Genomic DNA, 25,430 nt, shown 5'->3' with positions numbered 1-25,430 from the left:
ACTTGAGGTGAGGAGTTTGAGACCAGTCTGGCCACCATGGCAAAACCCTGTCTCTACTAAATATACAAAAATTAGCTGGGCATAATGGCAGACACCTATAATTTCAGCTACTCAAGAGGCTGAGGCAGGAGAATCACTTGAACCCAGGAGAAGGAGGTTGCAGTGAGCACCACTGCACTCCAGCCTGGGTGACAGAGCGAGACTGTCTCAAAAAGCAAAGCAAAACAAAACAAAACAAACAAACAAACAAAGGAACCACAAATGTTGCCATTAAAGTATCTATTATGAAAATTAGATACCAAAACCAAACAGAACAAAATCATTCATTGAGTTTCTAATAAGCTTTGCAGTGGCACACTTTTATATATAAGTACATAATTAAGGATCATTAGTCATATGATCATTGATGAGAGGCAAACATCTAATGTAAAACAGATCAACCATCCAACCAACCAACAAACAAGTTATAGGAAATAGATTATGCAGACAGGAAAACATTATTAAAAGCCTCGAGAGAAATTAGAGATGCTACTACAACCATGAAACAAGAATAGGATACTACAAAAAGGAAAAGTTAGGGAATAAATAAGAACTCTTAGAAATAAAAAATATAATAGCAGAAAATGGAAAAGAAAGATTAATAGAAAAGCTGGAAGACAAATTTGATTAAAATTTTTGAGAAACTAGAGGAAAAAAGCCAAATGGATGGAAATCAGGAGAGAAAATATATAAAATTAGAGAATCAGTGCAGAGAGCCCAATATCTGGAAAATAAGAATTCTAGAAACAGAACAAAAAAATACAAAGAGGAGGAAGATATTACTAAAAATTATTTGAATATAGACAAAAATACGAATAGACAGTCCACAAAAAAAGGTAAAAAAAGGCGTTAAACATATGAAAAGATGTTCAGTTTCACTCATAATAAGAATTTAAAAAAAATTTGTCGTGGGTTGAATTGTGTCTTTCCCAAAATATATGTTCTAGTCCTAACACCAAGTGCCTGTGAATGTGACTTATCTGGAAATAGGATATTTGCAGATGTAATGAAGTTAAGATGAAGTCATGTTGGATAAGGGTGAGCTCTAATCCAGTGGCTGGTGTCCTTATAAGAAAAAAGAAATGTCAGCTGGGCGCAGTGGCTCATGCCTGTAATCCCTGCACTTTGGGAGGCCGAGGCTGGTGGATCATTTGAGGTCAGGAGTCTGAGACCAGCCTGGCCAACGTGAAACCCTATCTCTACTAAAAATACAAAAATTAGCTGGGTGTGGTGGCAGGTGCCTGTAATCCCAGCTACTTGGGAGGCTGAGACAGGAGAATTGTTTGAACTCAGGAGGTGGAGGTTGCAGTGAGCTGACATCTCACCACTGCACTACAGCCTGGGCAACACAGTGAGACCCTGTCTCAAAAAAAAAAAAAGAAAAAAAAAAAAAGAGAAATTTGGACAGAGACACACAGGGAGAATGCTGTATGACCACAGAGGCAGAGATTGGAGTTACGCCACTACAAGCCAATGATCATTTAGCAATCACCATGGACTAGGAGAGAAGCATGGAACAGATTTTCCCTCTGTGCCCTAAAGAGGAAGCAACACTGCCAACACTTTGATTTTGGACTTCTGACCTCCAGAACTGTGAGAGAAAATAATTTTTATTACTTTAAGCCACTCAGTTTGTTATGGCAAGTGTACTTTTATTACGGCAGTGCTAGGAAACTAACACTTCATGATAACCAATTTATTATGACAAAGGCATTAGTATATCTTTAGATGTTCATGATGCAATGAACAAGAGTGTTGTTGTTTCTGTTCAAATAGAAACAACTATACCCTTGTTCTTTCCCCATTTCTGAGGAAAGAAAAATCCACCATAGGCTATTTAGGCAAGGAAATTCTTAATGCATTCTCTTGCCTCTTTTTGGACACTGAGTTTACCTCTGAGCAATGAAAAAGAAACAAAATGTATTGAGTGTCCCATCCCATCTAACCCCATCTCCAACTACAGCCAATTAAGTCACTGGAAAGAAGGCATTTGTGTTGCATCTTTAAAATCTTGAATAAATATTGAAAAAAGATACATTAAGAGTTAATGTTGAGTGATGCTACAAGGCAGGCCCCTATCATGCTCTGGACAACACAGAAACCCCTAAGGCTGAATATCCCTGTGGTCTGGACAGCATCAAGATTCTATGAAACCAACTGGAAGGAGAGATTCTGGGCTACCGATGGGAATGGTACTGAGGGACCATCTACACTTTGTCCAGAAACATGTCCAGACTGGAGTACCTTTATCTGGGTCTCCAACACATCCTAGTTGAAGGTGCTGGTGTTGTCAAAGGTAGGATCTGCCAGTGGCCAAACATGAACTGGGGGAAGGCGTGACAACCCCTGTAGCACCTAAGATGACAATAAACCCAAAGGACTCACTGATAGGTAGGCTGGCCTTTGCCACAAACATGGGAGACAGCTCCTGAGACTCCTCTTATGGTATCCTGAGGCTTCCTGTTCAGGATACCACAGAAGACTCCTACCATTTGTTCTGGACATTGCATTCTGGGCAAAAGTGAAAAGACAAGGATAGCCATTTGTTGAGAAACTAGGTCCTTGATCCTATGAAACTCTGGGATTATCATTATAAAAAAAGAGCTTCTTGTCAATTTGATAGGTGAAAAATATAGCTTGATGTCACTTTAATTCGTTGTTGTTGTTTTTAATTCCTGATGAGATTTGGCCCTAAGGAGTTTTGGTCCACCATGAACAGGTTGTGATGTCTGACATGTGCCCAGAGGTACACAGACAGAACAAGGTCTTCCCTGCTCTTTCATCAGTAGCTAATGGATCTCATGTCCAAAACAGCCTGCTGTGATGAGACCCCTTCAAGGGCTCTAGGGAGAATATTAAGCTTTTATAATAATCAGAGTAAAGTTTTGTGCTTTGACTATACAAGAAGCAGGCCCAAAGAGGGACTGTGTTTTGCAGGGACCATATAGCATATCGGGTGTAGGTATCAGGGGAAGAGGCCTCTGACCCCAGTGTGTAAAGAGAATTGGAGTCTGATAAGGGCAGCCCTGAGAATCCTAAGGTGTAAACCCAATGAGTGTTGCCTAGGCTGGGGCTGAAAACCTAGAGTTCTAGGCATTCCATTTTCCATGCCTTTTCACACCCAAAGAATCATAGTATATGAGGATTGAGTTAATCCCTACAGCCCATCTGCTCCAATCTGCTCATTGGTGAGATTAAAGCCCAGAGAAGGGAATTGACTCTCCCAAGGTCACACAGCCACTAACTGGCACAGCCAGGACAACAAGCTGAATATTTCAGCTTGTCTTTTCTCACCCTCCATGCCAAAATGCTTCCTGAAACTGAGGATTTTAGGTACTCGGGCTTTCTTTCTTAGGAAATAATACAATAGACACATTCTCCCTAAGAAATGAATGATCGTCCTTTCTTCTTTACTCCTCTGCTCTCAAACTGGGAATTGCATTTGAAAAAAGGAGCTTGCTTCATTTACATTAGAACCATGATAATGGTGGATTTCTAAACCAGAGAATATAGGGCTTTGCAGGGCATAGTAAAGATTGTGGATTTTTTTTTTTTCTAGTTGTGGAGTCTGGGAGGATTTTTAAGCTGGATTATAACAAGGGCTGACATACATTTTTAAAAGTATCCTTCTGGGTGTTGTATGATTTATTTTTGCTGGTCCCTAAAAGATGATGGTGGACAAAGGGAGTCGTGTGAGCTCAGGGGTGTGGGGTCCACACTCTGGGTGCAGGGGTGTTGGGATGGTGACTGAGCATGAAAAAAAAAGGCAGGTTGTCCCAGAGCAAACTGTACCCATGGGCAGATAGTGGCACGTGTGAGTGACACACTTCCCAGCTGATTAGAGGCGGCAGAGAGTCCTGAGCTCGCCTCCATTTCCTGCCACTTCACCAGAGCCGAGACTACTCTGTGGGCTACTTGAAGTCATGAAGACTTTTTTGGTAACTTTGGCTGTGCTGCTGCTCTTCCTCCAAGTCATTCCAGATAACCTAGACCTCTCTAGGGGAGGGACTGGGAGTAGACAGTGAGTCTTGGTCAGGGCACACCAGGGCCTGGGAGGATGGGCTGACAGGGAGCAGTGTGAAATATTAATTGTCTGGAGGAAGAGGAAAGAGTCCCCAGATCCTGGTTTAGAACCTGCCTCACCATTTTCAAGTTCTGTGATGCCCCCAGCAAACTACTTGGTGCCTATGAGTTTCAGTTTATTCTTTTCTCAATTTAAAATAATAAATTAGGTTGAAGGATCAACATTGAGGACACTGACATTTTGATGTACAACAAATATAGCTTTTTAAATTTTCTGTAATTCATTTGAATGTTTCCAGGAACTCCCATCCTGCTGGTAGGAAAAGTGGGAGTTAGAAAGGGCACAGGGATGTACACAACTTCAGAAGACAATTGTATTCATCTTTTTTGATTTAAAAGAGCCTCTCAGATTAGCTCATTTTGCTTTAAAATGTTCAGTCTTTCAGCATTTCTACTTTCACCTCACCCCCTTCTTCTTCTCAGGATGGCAGCTGGATTTAGGGGATAGTGGACATGTCATTGCTTAAATAACTCGTTCAATCAGTAAATATTGTTGAGTGGATTCTCAGGCACAGGTGCTGGAGATAGAGCAATGAATCAACCAACTAACCAACCAACCAAACAAAATCTCCATCCTCTTGGAGCTTATGATTCTATTAGGGGAGGGAATGAGCAGGGTAAGCAGGGGATAGCAAGTATCAGGGTACGTGAATTTGCAACTTAAAAAGGGGTGTCAAGGGAATGCCTCACTGAGAAGGTGACATTCAAATGAAGACTTGAAGGAAGTGAGGGGTGAGCCGTACAGATATGTTGGGAAGAACCTTCATTTATTAGCTGAACTCCTTATCAAAGAGGCATTTTCCCTCATCTATTTGGTTACCTTGGGGTTTAGAGAGTTCAGAGAGGAAGACAGGATAAATGCTTGAGTTTATCTTTGCTTAATCGGTTTGAGAGATAATGAATTAGTTTTCTATCAGCCTCTGAGGTTAAGCCATTAGTTTTTCTTAAATATTATTTATTTTGAACTGATGATTCTAAGCAATGAGTTCAATCTATTGCAATTATTTTCACTATTGAAGTACACATTGTCCTATTCTTGGCCAATAGGAGTCTCTTTAATTTGGCTCGTATATCTTTTAGATATATCCCTATTAATCTTTGATGCTTTCTTAGTATCTGGTACGACAGAATGTTTCAAGATCATCTTGTAATTTACTGCCCAAGAACTGGAATCCACCATATCTCCAAGAAGTCCTGTTTTTTAAAAAAAGTTTACTGGGAGATAGTATTTTAAGATTATAGCATGGGTACTAGGAACACTAATTTCTACTAGTTAGTTATTGTTTCTAGACTTTCTCAGTGACCAGAGCTGGAAAAATTTCAATCTATCCATCCATCAATCATCTATTTATTTTATCTATTTAAATATAAAATACTTGTGAGTTCATATTGACATTTTCAATTCAAATTCAGAACTCAAATTCAGAATCAACTTTTATATTACATCAGTATTTTCTTTTCTATACTGAGAATTCTGGTTCTCAAGGTCACAGGGGACGATAGAATATCCCATGACTTACTCATTTGATTGATCTCTCATTACATATACAATAGTCTTAGTAAAATAATATCAATGCTACCATAATGTCATGATTACTCAAACTAGTTAAGATGTCTGCATATGTTCTCACCATTATTCTCTCATTTTTATGTTGTACTCTATTTATATTGTCAGAACATATAGCCATTATGTACTTTACTACCTCTTTTAAAATCCTCATTTCGGTTCTACAAGTATCTTTATATTTAATATTTAGTTCTGTGTCAATGCTCCTCTCATTTGCTTGTCTACAGCTCTTTTTCTAGTAGATTCTTTAGAAAGGGCTCATGGGTTTCACTGGATATTTCCTGAGTTTCAATATGGTGATAGACAATATCACCACCCTAGTTACCTAGAGGGAATGCCTCCTTCTTCTACAGCCCCCTTCTTCTGTCTGGTCCTCTGTTAGTCTTCTCAGTCCAGGACTCATTTCCCCTCATAACTGATATCAGTTCCTTTCTTTTTTCTTTTTGTAATAGGCAGGATTGAAACATGTCAGAATTTTCGTGGCTCCTGCCATGACGAATGCCTGAAGAACGAAAGGGTCTATGTTTTCTGCGTGAGTGGTAAACTGTGCTGTTTGAAGCCCAAGGACCAGCCACATTTACCACAGCATATAAAGAATTAGTGCTTTAAAGTCTGAGGCCACAAAAATGAAGATAAACTTGCCTTAAGTCTGATGTCAGTAGATTCCTGGGCTTTATTAAAACATCTTTGGCTGACTTCTGTGTTTGTCTCTTAGTATACCTAATCAAACTCAAGCAGAAAAGGTGTGGGTAAAGTTGTATATACATGAGAGGAAACTGGACCTACTATGTGCTAGCTATTTTGGATAATTTTCCTTTTTATTTATTTATTTTTGTTTTAGAGATGGAGTCTCGCTGTCTCACCCAGGCTGGAGTGCAGTAGCATGATCATGAATCACTGCAGCCTTGAACTCCTGGGCTCAAGCAGTCCTCCTGACTCAGCCTCCCGAGTAGCTGGGACTAATACCTGGATAATTTTGTTTTTTTGTAGAGATGAGGTCTTGCTCTGTTGCCCATGCTGGTCTCAAACTTCTGGCCTCAAGCTTTCCTCCTGCCTCAGTCTCCTGAAGTGCTGGGATTATAGGCAGGAGCTGCCACACCCAGAGCTTTTCCTTTTTTATGAAAAAAGAAATCTCATCTATTCCTTAAATTTTTTTTACAGCTTTATTGAGGTATAACTGACAAATAAAAATTATGTATATTTAAGGTATGCAACATGATGATTTGATATGCAAATACATTGTGAAATGATTACCACAGTCAAGTTAATTAATACATCCATCACCTCACATGGTTACCAATTTTTTTTTTTAACAATGTGTTGAAACACTTAAGATCTACTCTCTTGGCAACTCTCAAGTATACCGTATAGTATTCTTAACTGTAGTCACTGCTGTGGTTTGGACGTTTTTGTTCCCTCCAAAATTCATGTTGAAACACAATGCCCAATGCAACAGTATTAAGAGGTATGATCTTCAGGAGGTGATTGGGTCAGGAGGGCTCCACCCTCATGAAAGGGATTAGACGACCTTATAAAAGGGCTTGACAGAAGGAGTTTACCCCTTTTCACCCCATGTGTCCCTTCCCCCATGTGAGGACACAGCGTTCCTACCCTCTGGGAGATGCAGCAACAAGGAACCATCTTGGAACCAGAGAAACTAGGCCCTCACAAGCCATGATCTTGGACTTCCCAGTCTCCAGAATTGTGAGAGATAAATTTCTCTTCTTTATGAGTCATTAAGCCTCAGGTATTTTGTTATGGCAGCACAAATGATCCCAGAAAATTACCATGCGTAACAGTTGATCTCCAGCACTTACTCTTCTTATAATGGAAAGTTTGTATCCTTTGACCAACTTCTCCCCATTTCCCACATCTCTCAGCCCCTGGAAACCACCATTTTATTCTCTGCGTCTGCAAATTCAACGTTTTTAGATTCCACATCTAAGTGAGATCATGCGGTATTTGTCCTTTGGTAATTGGCTTATTTCCCTTAAGATAATATCCTCCACGTTCATATGTGTTGTCATAAATGGCAGGATTTTCTTCTTTTTTATGGCTGAATAATACTTCCTTGTATAATATACTAGATTTTCTTTATCCATCCATCCATAAACAGACATTTAGGTTAACTCCATATCTTGGCTAGTATGAATAATGCTGCAATGAGCGTGGGAGTGCAGGTATCTCTTCAACATACTGAATTCATTTCCTTTGGATATCTTCCCATGCATTTATCTGTTCTCACTGTGCTATAAAGAAATACCCGATACTCAGTAATTTATAAACAGAAGAGGTTTAATTGACTCACAGTTCTGCATGGCTGGGGAGGCCTCAGGAAACTTATAATCACGGCAGAAGATGAAGAGGAAGCAAGGCACATCTTCCATGGCAGCAGGTGAGAGAGAGGGCACCAGGGGGAACTGCCAAACACTTTCAAAAACCATCAGATCTTGTGCGAACTCACTATCACAAGAACGGCATGGGGGAAACTGCCCCTATAATCCAATCACCTCCCACCAAGTCCTTCCCTTGACAAGTTGAACAGTTAAGCAGGAAAATTAAATTTATCCACAGGTCTAATTCTTATCCATTGCTTTCTCTCTATATTTGTTATTTTAATTTTCATATTTAGTTTAAATGTTTATCAAAACCATACATCTACATAGTTTTAAAAATCAACTTTGAATAAGAGACTATAATAGTATATAATAGTATAATATAAGACTATAATAAAATATAGGAGTCATCTGTCTCTCTTTCCTCATTTCTTGCTTTTCAAAAAACTACTTTCACATCTTTTGTTTTTTTCCTTTGGATTTCACTTCCATCTCTTCCGTCATTATTTACTAATATGCTTATATGGTTACTTCTTAATTTTTTAGTTTTAGGCACTTTCCATTGGATTTCTGCTATGGAAAATGAGGATTTAGCTGTCTGCCATATCCTTTGAATATGTTCAGAACCTTTAGGTATTTTATCAATTTTGTCTTCCTGGAGACTTCTCTCCTTGGGCATTCAGACCTGCTTCACTCTGAACTGGTTGACATTACACCTGGTGACCTGATATTATCCTGGATCTCTGTTTGTATCATCCTGTGGATTCTTTTTGACTTTCTCCTGAGATCAATGTCTTGCTTTCTGGATCCTAGATCTTTCTTGATTTACTCTTATTTGGACAGAGCACCTCCTGATAGCTTCCTGAAAATGTCTGACTTCAATGTACTATCCTTATACTTGGTTAGCGGTTTGGTTGGTCACTCCATATTGGAAATTATTTTACTCTAGACTTTCGAAGGCATTGCCTCATTGTTCTTTCCAATATCTAGTGTTACCCATGCTGGGCAAATTCTTACGAAGGAATTCAAGAGTGAGCGGTGGTAGAAGAAACCAGCTTTATGGAGGCGGTGGCAGTGTTACAGCTCCTTGTGGGCTCCTGCAGAACAGGGCTACCCCACAGGCAGTGTGTTGAGAGTAGCAGCTCAGGGGCACTTCTGTAGTCATATTTATATCCATTTTTAATTCCACGAAAATTAAGGGAAGGGTTTTTTAGAAATTTTTAGAAAAGGGGTGGTAACTTCCGGGTGTTGCCATGGCAATGGTAAACTGTCACGACATTGGTGGGCGAGTCTTATGAAAAGGTGATTTTGGTGCCTCTTCCCTGTTTCAGCCAGTTTTCTATCTAGAGTTGAGTCCTGCCTCCTACCTCTTTACTGTGGAGAAATCCGAAGCCATTCGGGTTCTTCTCTTTGTCTGTGACTTGTTATTTCTCTCTGAAAGCTCTTAAAGTCTTCTCTCTAGGATTTTGACGTTTCATGTTGATGTGCCTAAATTTCTTTTTTCCCTTTTTTCGAAATGGAGTTTTGCTCTTGTCGCCCAGGCTGAAGTGCAATGGCACAATCTCGGCTCACTGCAACCTCCTTCTCCTGGGTTCAAGCAATTCTCCTGCCTCAACCTCCTGAGTAGCTGGGATTACAGGCGCCCACCACCATGCCTGGCTAATTTTTGTATTTTTAGTAGAGACGGGGTTTCACCATGTTGGCCAGGCTGGTCTCAAACTCCTGACCTCAGGTGATCGGCCTGCCTCGGTCTGCCAAAGTGCTGGGATTACAGATGTGAGCCACTGTGCCCAACCATTGTCCCTAAATTTCGTGTGGGATTACTGAAATCAATTTTTCTGAGCACTCGGTGGGCCCTGTCAATCTGCAAACTCATGTCTTTCAATTTTAGGACAATCTTCCTTTACTTATTTCTTTGATAATTTCCTGGTCTTTGTTTTTCCTGTTCCCTGTTTCTGGTCTACTTATTTTTCATATGTTGGACTCCTTGATTGATTTGCTGGTTTTCTTATATTTTCTCTACTGCTTTTATTTTATCTCTGTCATTTTATTATAATTTATGGAAATTTCATCTTTGTACTTTTAATTTCTAAGTTTTTATCATTACTGGTTTTTCTTCTTTCTTTCTTTTTGAGACAGGGTCTGGCTGTGTTGTCCAGGCTGGAGTGCAGGGGTGTGACCTCCACTCACTGCAACCTTCACCCACCAGGTTCAAGCAATTCTTCTGCCTCAGCCTCCCAAGTACCTGAGATTACAGGCACACATCACCACACCTGGCTAATTTTTGTATTGTTAGTACAGACGGGGTTTCACCATGTTGCCAGGCTGGTCTTGAACTCCTGACCTCAAGTGATCTGCCTGCTTCGGCCTCCCAAAGTGCTGGGATTATAGATGTGAGCCATTGCGCCCGGCCTTCTTTCTTTTCTAATGTGAAGGGAGGCCTATATAGACAAGCTACTGGGCCTTATCCGTCTTAAAACACCCCTTTTAAGGTTTTTGCTTGAGATCAGTCTCCCTGCTTTAAGAAAGGGAGAGGACTCAGATAAACAGAGTATACTGAGAGGCCTCACCAGTATAAGAGAATATACTGCTCTACTTTATAGGGAGAGGAAACTTGGGATAATGAGCCTAGGAAAAAAAAGACCAAATAGACCCATGATAGATGTCTTCAAGCGCTTAACGTGGAATTGTTTTTGGACTTATTCTCTGGAACTGTTAAAGGTCAGAATTAGGAATAATAGGTAGATGTTACAGAAAGGTAAATTCTGGCTTAATTGATATAATCTCCTAAAAATTAGAGGCGTCCAGTAATGGAATGCATTATCTTGACATGTATTGATTTTTCCATTGCTGGAAGAGCTTTAAGAGAGAAGGCAAGGGTTGTTTAGAGGGTGTTCTTGCTTTTGATACATGGCAGATGCAACAACTTCTAAGGTCTGAATTCTGAGACTCTACACTCACAAACTTAAAGAAAAAATGGCTCTGTATTTCCAAAACTAAGGTTTTTCAAATATTATTTTTAAAGGAGCAGAAAACTTTTTAAAACCAAAAACTTACATGAAACTCAATATATCAAACAGATCAAAGTAGAGCTGCTCAGTTTAAAGTGCGAAGAAGGCCAGGCGCAGTGGCTTATGCCTGTAATCTCAGCACTTTGGGAGGCCAAAGCGGGCAAATCACTTGAGGTCAGGAGTTTGAGACCAGCCTGGCTAACATGGTGGAACCCCATCTCTACTAAAAATACAAAAATTTACTGGACGTGGTGGCGCACACCTGTAGTCCCAGCTACTTGGGAGAATGAGGCAGGAGAATTGCTTGAACCCCGGAGGTGGAGATTGCAGTGAGCCGAGATCGTGCCACTGAACTCCAGCCTGTGTGACAGAGTAAGACTCTGTCTAAAAACAAACAAACAAGCAAACAAACAAAAAAGTGGGAAGAAGGGCGCAGATCTCTGCCTTTTCAACCTCCCTCAGTTCCCTGATTTTGACCTGAGAACCAAGTCTAAGTATTTTACATTTGCATTCAAAGACTATAAAAATCTCATTTTTATGCAGTTTTCCCACATTATATGGTGCAGGAGCTGGCAGCTGCAGCCAGGCAGTATCTTCATTATTTCCAGATGGCTTGCAAATGTTCCTGCCACCACTCCTCAGTTCACACTGCTCCCTTGCCTGAAGTACTCTTTTACACCCTCTCCTTCTTCACCATTTCTCTGAAACCTATTCTCCTTCAAGCCTTGGAGAAGGAGAAGGTCCTCCACAAACCCCTCCCTGAATGCCCTGGCCCTTGGGTGGTTGTTCCCATGCTCTGTTCTACTGTAATATATATATTTTTATTTTGATTAGACATAGCCTACTTTGCAGTATTTTTATGTATGTGGACATTCTGCCTGACCACTGTGATGATATATTTGGTAGTCAGTAAGAGTGTTCATCGCCAGCATGGTAGCTCACGCCTGTAATCCCAGTACTTTGGGAGGCCGAGGCTAGCGGATCACCTGAGGTCAAGAGTTTGAGACCAGCCTGGTCAACATGGTGAAACCCTGTCTCTAATAAAAATAGAAAAATTAGCCAGGCATGGTGGCTGGTGCCTGTGATCCCACCTACTTGGGAGGCTAAGGCATGAGAATCGCTTGAATCTGGGAGGCGGAGGTTACAGTGAGCCGAGATCGTACCACTCCACTCCAGCCTGGGGGACAGAGCGAGACTCTGTCTCCAACAGAAAAAAAAAGGACTGTACATCAAATATTCTGGCTTTCTAAGTTTTTCAAAGATTTTATTTTATTGTGGTAAGAACACAACATGTTGAGATCTGTTTTAACAATTTTTTGTGTTCAACACATTATTATTGACTCTAGGTACAATGTAGTACAGCAGATTTCTAAAACTTTAAACATTTTTTTAAATTTTTTGTGACAGGGTCTGACTCTGTCACCCAGGCTGGAGTGCAGTGGCACAAGCACGGCTCACTGCAGCCTCCACCTTTTAGGCTCAAGAGATCCTCTCCCATCTCAGCACCACCTCCCCACTGTCCCTGAGTAGCTGGGACTATAGGTGCATGCCACCATGCCCAGCTAATTTTTTATTTTTAATAGAGACAAGGTCTCGCTATGTTGCTTAGGCTGGTCTTGAACTCCTGGGCTCAAGGGATCCTCCTGCCTCAGCCTCCCAAAGTGCTGGGATTACAGGCGTGAGCTACTGCGCCTGGCCTCTATAATTTATTCATCTTGCTTAACAGAAACTTTCTGCTCATTGATTAGTAATTCCTAATTTCCCTCACTCCCCAGCTCCTAACAATCATCATGCCACTCTTTGTTGATGTAAGTTTGACTGTTTTAGACACTTCATATAACTGGAATAATTCAGCATTTGTCCTTCCATGACTGGTTTATTTCACTTAGCATAATGCCCTCAAGGCTCATTCACGTCATCACATGTTGCAGGATTCCCTTATTTTTAAAGGCTAACTAGTATTCTGCTGTGTGTATACACCACATTTTCTTTATCCATTCATTTGTTGATGGACATTTAGCTTGTTTCCATATCTTGGCTATGGTCAATAATGCCAATGAACGTGGGTGTGCAGATATCTCTTCAAGATACTGATTCAGTTTATTTGGATATATATCCAGAAATGGAATGGCTGGGTCATATAATCTCTTTCTTTCCTTCCTTTCCTTCCTTTTTCCTTCCTTTCCTTCCTTTCCTCCCCTTCCCCTTCCTTCCTTTCTTCCTTCCTTTCTCTCTTTCCTTCTTTCTTTCTTTCTTCCTTTTGATGGAGTTTCACTCTTATTGCCCAGGCTGGAGGGCAATGGCATGATCTCAGCTCACTGCAACCTCCGCCTCCCAGGTTCAAGCAATTCTCCTGCCTCAGCCTCCTGAGTAGCTGGGATTACAGGCATGTGCCACCACGGCCAGTTAATTTTGTATTTTTAGTTGAGGCAGGGTTTCTCCATATTGGTCAGGCTGGTCTCGAACTCCTGACCTCAGGTAATCTGCCTGCCTCAGCCTCCCAAAGTGCTGGAATTACAGGCGTGAGCCACCTTACTCCGCCTATCTTTCATTTTTTGAAGAACCTCCATACCGTTTTCCATAGTGGCCACACCATTTTACATTCCCACCCAACGTGTGCAAGGGTTCCATTTTCTCCACAGCCTTGCCCACAATTGTCTTTTGTTGTTTGGATAATTCTGGCTTTCTGCATTCTAAGCCCATTGTAGGATTGTACTTTTGGCCCTCTTGTGGTTGGATGGAGCCATGTCACTGTCGTAGCCAGTGAGTTATGAGGTGGTTACATTTTACTTCCAAGGCCAGGGCATATAATGGCCAGTTGAAGACTCTCTAGAGCTCTCTTTTCCTCTGCCATGGTGATCAGCACCAAATGAGTGGCTACTCAGTCAGCCTGGGTTCCACACTGAGATATGGGGCAGTGTCCCCAGCCAGCCTTCAGTGGATATGCAGCATGTATGGGAAATAGACAAACAGAACTCTGTTCTTAGAAGCCACCAAGATTCTTCTTTTTTTGGTTACTGTGGCATACCCTGGTTTATCCTAACAGAGCTGGCTGTTAGAGGACAGTATCCTTACTGCTCTGAATTCCTGGTGCTCAGGAGAGTGCTCTGTATGTAAAAGGTACTTAATCAAGATTTGATTTATTTAGAAAACATTTCTTTGTGTGCTTTTGAGGGATATGAAGCTCATTTAAAAATACTTGTTTCCCATTTTCCTCAATAAGCGGTAAGCATGTTAGGGACAGAAACCCTCTTGAACATTTCTGGCCTCATCTCCCCGCACCTTTGTCCTTAGTCCACAGGAAACTTAAAATGGCCTGGGTAGCTTTGGATGTGGAGTAGTTAAAGGCCCTTGAGGAGGGATGAGAAGCTGATCTGACAAGAAGAGAGCAGTGGTTCATTCCTGGACAAGAAGACAAATGAACAATTGAGGGAAAGAGCAGCTTCTGGAAAGATTTGGTAACAGTAAAGATAAGAGGCCAGTGAAGAGATCTTGGGAGGGACAAGGAGAGCTGGGAAAAGGGATAAGCTTGGAAACATGTTCTGATAAAAAGCCAGGCATTTCCTCTGTTATCTTTCACCAGTGCCCGAACAGAGTTACATCGTATACACTCTGGACACAAAGGAGAGCTGTCCTTGAGCCTCGACTCTGGGTGAGCCCTCTGGGTCTTAGATTTGAGATGCAATTTTCAAACTTGAAGATCACGGTGAGCAGAGAGATCTCTGAGCTACTGCCAATCCTAATGTCCCTTGTATTGAGCGTTGACTGTGTTGACAATGAAAAGCCAGAAGAGCCTCAAGGAGGAAAGAGGTCAATAGCCAAATGTTTCAAGAAGTCAAGGAAGGTGAGGATTCATAGTAAATAACAGTAACTACCAGTTGTCAGAGGCTTTCCTCTATGCCAGGCACTATTCCGTGAGCTTTACAAGCATCACCTAATTTAATCTTCACAGCAAACCTCTGCTGTCAGTAGTATCATCTCCATATTAGAGATAATTAAACTGAAGTTCAGAGAGATTAACTAACTTGTTCAAAGTCACATGGCTAATATGTGGCAAAGTGAGGATTTGAACCCAGATTTGTCTGGCTCCAAATCTTGTATTCTTTCCATTTCCCCACATTACCCCTAGTGATAGATTGTCAAACGTCATTTCAAATAAATCAAAGAAAAAAGCCCAACATATCCATTACCATTACTAGTTACACATAGCACCAGGAACCAGAGAGTTGGAATATAATAGAACTCCAGAAAATTTCCAAGCCTTATTTGGGCCTTAAGTTTCATCTTCTTTGCCCACTACCCTCCAATGCTTCCTATCCCCAAAGATTACAAAGAAGTGATATGTAGATATATTTCCTTTCCCTGCTGCAGTGCTGAGAGCAAGGAACTAACCAGAAGTGGGTGGAAGAAATCTGAGAAGGGAGTAGAAGGATACTGGGCAAACTCTTCAATTAGGGTCACTTATGACTTATGGGCCAAAGCAAGAGTCAATGGCCAGGCAGGGAACAGGTTCTGAGTTTTCTGAATTTCAGATACCACCCTATCTTCTACTAAGCCAGAGATGGCAGTGGTACCCACTTGAGGCTCAAGAAGAGGGGAATGTTGTTGAATTAAGGACCACAGCACTGCAGAAACCTACTTAAAGGGGTTGAGTACACTGAATTGGACTTAGGTCCAGGTAACTGCGTACACCTTTAATATGTGGACTCCAGGCTCCTGGACACTTCACAGCACCGTCCACTCATCAGTACCAACCTTTCTCTACTGAGTGCCTCCTACCTTTCTTCATCCTCAGATAATTTTCCTAATGTACCATTTGCAGATTCATTTGTAGTTCTGTAATCTTTGGAAAACACATATTCGCTCCTCAGATCTTTATCGCTTTCTTTTTTTTTTTTGCTCTGCGTTCATACATTCTTTTTTACTTTTCTTTTTTCACTGAAAGGCATTCACCCCATCTATTGAGAGCATATGATATGACTTCATGTGTGGCAACAAAGAAAAGCTGAAATGTGCAGATATCAGTAAGGGAGGTTGTTCCACAGTTTTCTATCCTTTTAAAATGGTTTATCTCTATTAGATAATGAATAAGATTATGTTCAGCCAATCAGATTATTTCCTTGGAGAGCTTGAAATGGGAGTCTTGGCAACATGGTTGGATATCAGTAGAAGTTAAGATGTGGAATCTTAAGCAGAATCTAAGAATGGTGGACACTCCAGAACTGTAGATGTATATAGTTCAGCTGTGGGAAGTCCTTTTTAGCTCATGAAGCAATCAAGGCATTTTGTTTCACAGTTTTTTGTGACAGATAGGAAAAGGGTCTTTTATGAGAGTCTTCTCTACTGCTGAAAACTACTATTAATTCCGATAAATCATGCACATAATGGATTCAGGTCATCCCTTTATTAGGCAGCCTTATTCTGCTTATCAGTGTTCACAAGAGCAAACTTGCAGGGCTATGATGGAGTTCTTTAAAGAAGGGAAGTAGATCTCAAAACCATTCAGTGTAGATGAAACTCTGTGCCACTGGGGGTTCCTTGGATGCATAAAGAAAGTACCTTCTAGACTAAGACTTCTGCAAGGATGGTGCTCCCATGAGTTGCTCTCTTCTCTCTCTCTCTCTCTCTCTCTCTCTCTCATTTTTCAAGGCTCTCAGCCCAGTATCCTACCCTTCCAACCAGAAACAATCCCCTTTCTCAAGAGTGGAGGAAGTTGTGCCGTTTGCTTGAATGGCATCTCAGGTTTCCTCTCTGCAGTCCCTTCTGGAAGGAGAGGAAATGGGTTCCAGTCCACGGGGCTGATACCTTACTAATGATCTTTAGAAGTAAGCCCCTTGTCAATATAGCACTTTATTTTAGTCCTCTGTTGCAGAGGGTTATGTATTTATGGCAGATTTATTGTCATTGGCCTTATACAAAGCCCTTCTCTTATTTTATTTTACTGATTTATTAACTTTTATCCCCATAATCAACTCCTATCCATCTCTCACATAGGCAACTCCTATGATGTTTAACTCCTATGATGTATCTTGTCACCCAGGTAGTGAGCATAGTATATAATAGGTAGTTTTTCAGCCCTTGCCTCCCTCCCTCTCTCCTGACTCTAGTAGTCCCCAGTGTCTATGGTTCCCCTCTTTATGTTCACATGTACCCAAGGTTTGTCTCCAACTTGTAAGTGAGGACATGTGGTATTTGGTTTTCTGTTTCTGCATCAGTTGGCTTAGGATAATGACCTCCAGCTGCATCCATGTTGCTGCAAAGGATGTGATTTCCTTCTTTTTGATGGCTGCATAGTATTCCATGGTATATGTGTACCACATTAAATGTGTATATATTTTAAGTGGTTTTATGTTATTTATCGGATCCTGTTGCTTATTTTAAAAACGAGCACAGGTTTTTTTTAAAGTCAACTTTTTTGAAGTATAATTTATATAAAACATAATGTGTAAATTTTGATGAATTTTGACATCTGCATATAGAACATTTTCATCACTCTGAAAGTTCCCTCATGCCCCATCTCAGTCAATGCCCACTTCCTCCCATCAGCCCCAGGCAACCACTGATCTGTTTTTTGTCACTGTAGATTAGGTTTGTGTTTTCTAGAGTTTCATGTGAATAAGCTTGTTCAGTATGTTCTTCTTTGGTCTGGCTTTTTCCACTCAGGCTAATGCTTTTAAAAAATGTTTATTATTATTTTTATTATTATTCTTTTGAGACAGTGTTTCGCTCTTGTTGTTCAGGCTGGAGTGCAGTGGCACGATCTTGGCTCAGGTTCACTGCAACCTCCGCCGCCCGGGTTCAAGCAATTCTCCTGCCTCAGCCTACCAAGTAGCTGGGATTACAGGCACCCGCCACCATGCCTGGCTAATTTTGTTATTTTTGGTAGAGACAGGGTTTCACCATGTTGGCCAGGCTAGTCTCGAACTCCTGACCTCAGATGATCCACCCACCTTGGCCTCTCAAAGTGCTGGGATTACAGGCGTGAACCACCACACCCAGCTTGCTCTTTAGGTTCATCCGTATGTTGCATAGCAGTGGTTAATTCTTTGTTGCTGAATAGTATTCTATTACATGGAGATATCAGAATTTATCTGTTTACTAATTAATGGACTTTTGGGTTGTTTTCACTTATGGTGAATAAAGTTACTATGACAATTCAAGTTTTGACGTGGACATATGTCTTCATTCTTCTTTGATAAATACCAAAGAGAGGAGTTGTTTGGTTGTATGATAAGTGTATGTTTAACTTTATAAGAAACTGTTAAACTGTTTTTCCAAAGTGGAGATACCAAGAAAATCAGCAATAATTTTGTTTATTTTTTTTTTTTAACAAGTTTTTTTAAAATAGAGAAGGGACCTTGCTATGTCATCCAGGCTGGTCTCAAACTCCTGGCCTCAAGTGATCTGTTTGCCTTGGTACATTTTTTTTTTTTGAGATGTAGTTTCACTCCTGTTGTCCAGGCTGGAGTGCAATGGCACCATCTCGGCTCACTGCAACCTCTGCCTCCCATGTTCAAACAATTCTCCTGCCTCAACCTCCCGAGTAGCTGGGGTTACAGTCGCTCACCACCCCACATGGCTAATTTTTGTATTTTTAGTAGAGACGAGGTTTCACCATGTTGGCCAGGCTGGTCTCGAATTCCTGGCTTCAGGTGATTCACCTGTCTCAGTCTCCCAAAGTGCTGGAATTACAGGCGTGAGCCACCATGCCCAGCCAGTACATTTTTAAATAGTTGAAAACAATCAAATTTCATTTAGACATGTGAAAATTACACAAAATTTAAACTTGAGTGTCTATAAATAAGTTTTATTGGAATACAGCCACACTCATTTGCTTATATATTGTTTGTGGGTACTTTTGTCCTATAGCTGTAGAGTTGAGTAGTTGTGATAGTTGTGGCTGGCAAATCCTAAAGTATTTACCATCTGGGCTTTATAGAAAAAGTCTGGTGACCTCCGGAGCATTAATTTTTCTTCAGACAACAAGAAAATTTATCTTGTCTTTTTTTTGTTTTTGGAGACAGGGTCTCTGTTGAGCTGGCTGGAGTGCAGTGGTGCAATTTTAGCTCATTGTAGCTTCGACCTCCTGGGCTCAAATGATTTTCCTGCCTCAGCCTCCCTAGTAGGTAGGACTACAGCTTTGCCCCACCATGCCCGGCTATTTAAAACTTTTTTTTGTGTGTGTAGAGATGGAGTCTCGTTATGTTGCTGAGGCTGGTTTTAAACTCTTGACTTCAAGCAATCCTCCTGCCTTAGCCTCCTGAATTGTGGGGATTACAGGCAGGAGCCTCTGCTCCTGGCTTGTTGTTTTCTTCCATGTTAGAAAGAAGATATTCCTTTTGTTAGTATGTCTTTATTTCTGTCCATTTTGAAATGATAGACCTAGGCCAGGTGCAGTGGCTCACCTGTAATCCCAGCACTTTGGGAGGCCGAGGTGGGTGGATCACCTGAGGTCAGGAGTTTGAGACAAGCCATGGCCAACATGGTGAAACCTCGTCTCTACCAAAAATACAAAAATTAGCTGGGTGTGGTGGTGCGTGCCTATAGTCCTAGCTACTCGGGGGGCTAAGGCAGGAGAACTGCTTGAACCTGGGGGGCAGAGGTTGCAATGAGCTGAGATGGTGCCACGGCACTCCAGCCTGGGCAACAGAGCAAGACTCTGTCTTAAAGAAAAAAGAAAAAGAAAAGAAAGATAGACCTTACCATTATTGTCCTAAAAAGCACTTGGCTCTTTCCTGATCTATCTGCTGGCCTTGTGTATAAGTTAGCCATTACTATGTAATGTTCCACTCCAAAACGCAGTGGCTTAAAACAGCAATCCTTTATATTTGGCTAGATTGCCCTGCTTGAGGCTGGAATGCCTGGGGCAGCTCTGTTTCTCACTGTAGATCTGTGAGTCGCCTGGAGTAGCTGTGCCCCACGTATCTCTCATCCTCCTTGGACCACTGGGGCATGTTCTTCTCATAGTGGTGGCAGAGACACAGAAGGGCAAATGAAAATATTCATCATCTCTTAAAACCTAGGCTTACAACTGGCACACCGTCACTTCTGCCCACATATCACTAGCCAAAGCAAATCACATGCCAAGGCCAAAGTGAAGGGAAAATGAAATAGAGTTCTCCTAGGATGAGACCTTGGCAAATGTGTGAATTCAAGTAGGGATGAAGAAGTAGGGCCAAGATTACAATCTACCATTTCTTTCTTTCTTTTTTGAGACAGAGTCTCGCTCTGTTGCCCAGGCTGGAGTGCAGTGGCACAATCTCGGCTCACTGCAACCTCTGCCTCCCGGATTCAAGCTAGTCTCCTGCTTCAGCCTCTTGAATAGCTGGGACTACAGTGGCCAGCCACCACGCCCGGCTAATTTTTTGTATTTTTTTTTGTAGAGACGGGGTTTCACTGAGTTAGCCAGGATGGTCTCGATCTCCTGAACTTGTGATCCGCCCGCCTCGGCCTCCCAAAGTGCTGGGGCAATCTACCATTTCTTATAAGAAAGACCAAGCTGGGCATGATGGCTCATGCCTTTAATCCTAGCACTTTGGGAGGCCAAAGCAGGAGAATTGCTTGAGACCAGGAATTCGAGGTTCCAGTGAGCTATGATTGTGCCACTGCACTCCAGCCTGGGCGACAGAACAAGACTGTCTCAAAAAAATAAGTAATAATAAAAAAAAGCCCACAACAATAATAAATGGCTTTTCTTTTGCTACCTATGAAGGTGCTACTTGTTCCTATTAAATATGTACTGTTAAAAGTAAGGGCTATGGCTTTCCTGCTCATTCCACTCCATGAATACTGACATTCTGGTTTCCAGTGGTGATGGCCATGGAGCTATTAAGGTATTTTCCCCTGCTCTGCCCTTCATTTGGTATTATAATGAATCATCAACATATGGGACATCCTAAGATGTCCTTGTTGCTGGGAAGAACCCAAGGCGCACAGAAGTATCACTCCTTTTCTGTCTTATCTCTTTTTCTCTCTCTTTTTTTCTCATTAATGAAAAACAAATTAGAGATGAAAATATTTTTCCCCTTCTTGGTTCTCCAGCTGTATTATAAAATTCTTCAGAGGCAAGGCCGTATCTTCTCTTTGTTAACGTCCCTTCCCCCTCTCCCAGCCTCCTCAGTCAGTGTGGTTGATAGCTTCCTTGCCTGCCTGTCTGATCTCAAATGACTGTTCCCGTTCTGGTTCACTGATCTTGGCTCTGCCATGCTCCTCAAGGCAATAAATACCAGTCTGTACTGCCCAGAATGGAGTCCTCTGTCTGTTTTACCAGTTGAGAAGCCTCCTATCCCTCCCTGATCATTCATCATTCATGAAGCTCCTTCTTCTGCTTTTGACTGTTACTCTGCTCCTGGCCCAGGTCACCCCAGGTAAACAGGATCTCCAGAAGGGGATGGGAGTCAGGAAACCTGATGCATGTTCAGAGAACTCTGGGGGCTCTGACAGGTTGGGCTGGGAGAATGGCCTGGTAGAGCTCATTGAGGCCTTTAGGTAGTCTCTCTAGTTATGGGGAAGTTTGAGTTCTCTGGTACCAAATGGTCTTCCCAGTGCCCAGTACTTGACCATTCCAACCTTATCTCTGGTTAGCTCTGGAAAAGCTGAACATGATGACCTGAGGATGGGATAGGGTGTAAAGAGAGAGACTTGGGTATGGAGTATAGAGAAAATGGGGACTTTTTCAAAAACATTCATTGAAAGGATTTGAATTTTGATGCATTGTTGCCTCTAGGAAAATGGTTCTCAAATTTCTGATTGTTTGAGGATTCTGATTCCACTTTTTAATGCAACCTCAAATCATCTGGGTTACCTTAGGTTGTAGGTTCCCTGGAATAGCTGTTCCTAATTCCCTTGACTGGTTGGGGCCTGAGAAAAGTCCCAGGATGTTGTGAAGAAGGCAGTATGATATTCTTGGGAGTTTTAAAGGTGCCCTAGAAGACTTACAGATGTTAAATGAGTTTATTTAATATTCCTGTCACCTTTCATTGATATGGTCAGAGGGGGTACCAAAGAACAATGAGAAAAGGTGGCTAATTGCTACTGGGCACCTGGGTACATTATAATATGGGGGAGATAAAACCCTTGGGAGAGGGGTCCTCTTCCCCCTCCCAAGGAGCTGGCCAAGGAGGGGAAGCTATCCAGTAGGTCCTATGCCACTGAGTTGGGGGGACTCTGGGAGTTCTAACAGGGGGCACAAGTGAAGGAAGAAAGCGTAGTGGTCTATAATCTCCCTTAAACTTAGGGGATCCTGTGTAAGAGCTTCTTCCCCACAGACCTCCTCATTTCCCTCCTACTCCTCTACTGGGCTTTAGCCTCTTCCTTTCACACCTTTCTGCTTTCTTTCAAAACTGACCCTATTCTCTTCTTCCCTTTTGTTTTCAGTCATGAAATGTTGGGGCAAGTCAGGCAGGTGCAGAACAACATGTAAAGAAAGTGAAGTATACTATATATTATGCAAAACTGAGGCTAAGTGCTGTGTGGATCCCAAGTATGTACCTGTAAAACCAAAATTAACAGACAGAAATACAAGCCTGGAATCAACTTCTGCAGTCTGACACCTCTCTTCCAACCTTGAGTCTCAACATCATGGGATCCTGCAGTTCTATTAAATCATTCTTGGCAACACCCTGTTTCTGTCTGATAGTTCCACCTAGTTACATTTAGAAACAAGTAAATAAAGAAGAAAGGTTGTGTGCATGTGTGTGTGTGTGTGTCCGGTGTGCATGTTAGGAAGAACAGGATGGACCAGTAGGTGGTAACAATCTAAACCTTGCAAATAGCTCCTAGCCTGCTGACCCATAGCTGGTCCAAGAGGGCATGAATTAAAGAATATTCATTATATCTACTTGATTCCTGTTTTCTTCTAGACCAGCACTGCCAATAGAACATTCTGCCATGATGGAAATATTTCCTGTCTATGTTGTTCAATATGGTAGCTACTAGCCACATGTGGCTACTGAGCACTTGAAATGTGCCCAGTGTGAATGCGGACCTGAAGTTTTAATTTGATTCAATCGAGCTTTAAATTTATATAGCTAAATGTGGCTAGTGGTGATTGTATTGTATAGCAATGGCTTTAGAGTCTAGGCTGAGGCATGCTGTGGGTCTCAATCTATGAGCATTTTAGGGGAGTCCAGGAGGCAAGTATGATGAACACAAGAACCCATTCTTGGCCCATGGCTTCTCTCTACTCCCACACCAAAGGTTATAACTTTCCCTTGATCACACCTGCAGTTCTGCCCCTCAGGGGCTCTAGGGCAATGCCTCTTGTGAGTCTTCCTCATGGTAGACAGTGCTGGCATCAGGCCATCTGTGGATCCTTGCTCCATCTCTTTCCATTCCCTCTAGTTGTGGCCATGGGACATTAAACTGCTGGCTAATCATTTTGCAGGACTGATCCTGAACTGAGATGACAGGAATTTTACCACATTCAGCCCCATGATCCCAAGTATCCCCAACTCTTGCTACTTATCTGACTAATGTAAAAGAACTTGATTCTTTATCCTGAGTTGAAAAGTTCTATTTGGAGTCACCTGCCTCCTATTCAGCCCTTTCATACTGGAGTCCTGACCTGGCTTCAGCCCTATGTCCCCAGTTCACCTTCCTGATGACAAACTTCAGCCTCAGAGTCAGTGTCTAAGTATCATCAAGCTGTCTAGGGAAGAGCGTTCGAAGCAGGATCAGAAGATCTGGAGTCAAATCTTTGCTTAATCGCATGTCAGCTGCATGACCCTAGGCAAGCCATTTAACCCTCTCTGCTCTATTTTCTTGTCTCTAAAATGGGGAACTTTCCTACTCAAGTCATAGGGATGTCATGAGAATTAAATGAGATAACAGACAGGAAAGTGCCCAGCACAGAATCTAGCCCACATTCAGTTCTTGATAAATGTAAGTAGAATCTAGGTAGATCTCATTTTGTAATTTGCTACTTCTAGGCTCTGCGTAGCAATTCTTTGCCTGGAAAAAGTTAAATCCTCCTTCACTACGTTGCCACCAACTCCTACTTCTCAGAGTTAATAACTCTTAAAGTTGAAGTAAAGCCCTATACCCTACCATTTTTTCACTAATTTTCTTACCCTCCCGACTCAATTTCCGTCCAGTCTAGCCCTGTAATGTTTCTCTTGCAGACTTAGCTCCCTTGCTCTACTATGCATTGTATCAATGCCGAACTCCCAACCATAGTAGAATACAACCACCTACTTGCCTTCTCTATAGGTAAACTTTATTTTTCAAGACAAGATCTTACTCTGTTACCCAGGCTGGAGTGCAGTGGTGTGATCATAGCTCATTACAGCCTTAAACTCCTGGATTCAAGGGATTATCCTGCCTCAGCTTCCCAAGTAGCTGGGACTACAGGTGTGTGCTACCACTCTTGGCAGTTAAAAAAAAATTTTTTAAAATAGAGATGGGGTTCTTGCTATGTTGCCCAGGCTGGTCTCGAATTCCTGGCCTTAAGTGATCATCCTCCTGCCTTGGTCTCCCTAAGGGTTGGGATTACAGGCGTAAGCCACTGTGCCTGACCTATATAGGTCAGCAGCTGATTGTTCTTAGAAAAAGTAATCCAACTAGTCTCACTGATTTCACTGGAAATTCACGGCCTCCAACCTCAAAGACCACTCAACACTGCCCAGCTAATCTCCTGTTTTTCCCTAAGAAGCTTGATTTCTCATTCTTTGAAATGACTAGTCCATGATTTTTCCTTTCTACTCAATCTTCTACCATTCCCTGTCCCCACCAAAATATCACTTCTTGCCTCATATTTCAAGCAAATAGAAGCCATCAGAAGCAACTCCTTCATCTTCTCTCTGCTAAGTCTACACACTCCGGTATTGGGTCCTACAGCTCCTGTCTTCCTTTTGTTTTCAGTGGAAGAATGATGTCTACACCTGAGAAACTGGCCCCTTTACTTGTTCACATTTGTCTCCTCTCCCCTACTCAATAACTTCATATTCATTTATTCTCCTTATTCTCCCCTTCTCTGCCAGATCATTTCTATCATACAAAGATGCTCGAGTACCTCCCAGATTAAAAAAAAAAAGATCCCTGAGTCCCACATTCCTCTCTGGATGATGCATCGTTTATTTGCAGTGCTTAAACAAATACTTCTCAAAATGTTGCCTGCCTTCACTTTATCCCTTTTTTCTCATTCACCTTTCAACTCAGTTCAATTTGGCTTTGACTGTGCCTCTGAACCTTTTCTAGTAAAGATTACCAACTATCTCCAGTGTTGCCAAACCCAACAGAGGCACCCCTGTTTTCCTCTTATTGACCCCTGAAGAGGTGTTTGACATAGAGGCCACGACATCCTCATTGAAATGCTTTCTTCTCTTGCCTTCTAAGATGGCAGACTCCCCTGGTTTTCCTCTGATCACCTGGGCCATTCATTTTCAGTCTTCTCTC

General features: G+C 41.8%; 2 protein-coding genes across 3 annotated transcripts; both read left to right on the top strand.

Moving 5' to 3' along the window:
* The first annotated feature begins 3,459 nt into the window (after positions 1–3,459).
* Positions 3,460–7,014, top strand: LOC117977267 (beta-defensin 122-like). The gene is made up of 2 exons (XM_034947628.2): positions 3,460–4,014; positions 6,133–7,014. Exons 1-2 carry the CDS (start codon positions 3,963–3,965, stop codon positions 6,288–6,290), a joined length of 210 nt encoding a protein of 69 aa, XP_034803519.2. The 5' UTR covers positions 3,460–3,962; the 3' UTR covers positions 6,291–7,014.
* Positions 7,015–14,663: 7,649 nt separating this feature from the next.
* On the top strand, positions 14,664–22,653 carry DEFB121 (defensin beta 121). 2 transcript variants are annotated; one of them, XM_008958918.4, is made up of 2 exons: positions 14,664–14,880; positions 22,413–22,653. In XM_008958918.4, the coding sequence occupies exons 1-2, from the start codon at positions 14,859–14,861 to the stop codon at positions 22,583–22,585; spliced, it is 195 nt and encodes a 64-aa protein (XP_008957166.1). In that variant the 5' UTR covers positions 14,664–14,858; the 3' UTR covers positions 22,586–22,653. The 2 variants fall into 2 exon arrangements, with proteins under 2 accessions (XP_008957166.1, XP_008957165.1); XM_008958917.4 differs by lacking the exon at positions 14,664–14,880 and adding an exon at positions 21,283–21,403.
* The last annotated feature ends 2,777 nt before the right edge of the window (positions 22,654–25,430 follow it).

This window comes from Pan paniscus, chromosome 21 (genome assembly GCF_029289425.2).
Source record: "Pan paniscus chromosome 21, NHGRI_mPanPan1-v2.0_pri, whole genome shotgun sequence".
NCBI lineage: Eukaryota > Metazoa > Chordata > Mammalia > Primates > Hominidae > Pan > Pan paniscus.
Note: the sequence above shows the minus strand (reverse complement) of the source record. Positions and strands in the feature narration are given on the sequence as shown.

Bases quoted from the DNA above. Each gene is read 5' to 3' on its own strand.
- LOC117977267 (XM_034947628.2), top strand. From the start codon at position 3,963: ATGAAGACTTTTTTGGTAACTTTGGCTGTGCTGCTGCTCTTCCTCCAA. The intron at 4,015-6,132 runs TTCCAGATAACC...TCTTTTTTCTTT, and splicing joins GCTGCTCTTCCTCCAAGTCA to TTGTAATAGGCAGGATTGAA.
- DEFB121 (XM_008958917.4), top strand. From the start codon at position 21,346: ATGAAGCTCCTTCTTCTGCTTTTGACTGTTACTCTGCTCCTGGCCCAG. The intron at 21,404-22,412 runs GTAAACAGGATC...TTTTGTTTTCAG, and splicing joins CCTGGCCCAGGTCACCCCAG to TCATGAAATGTTGGGGCAAG.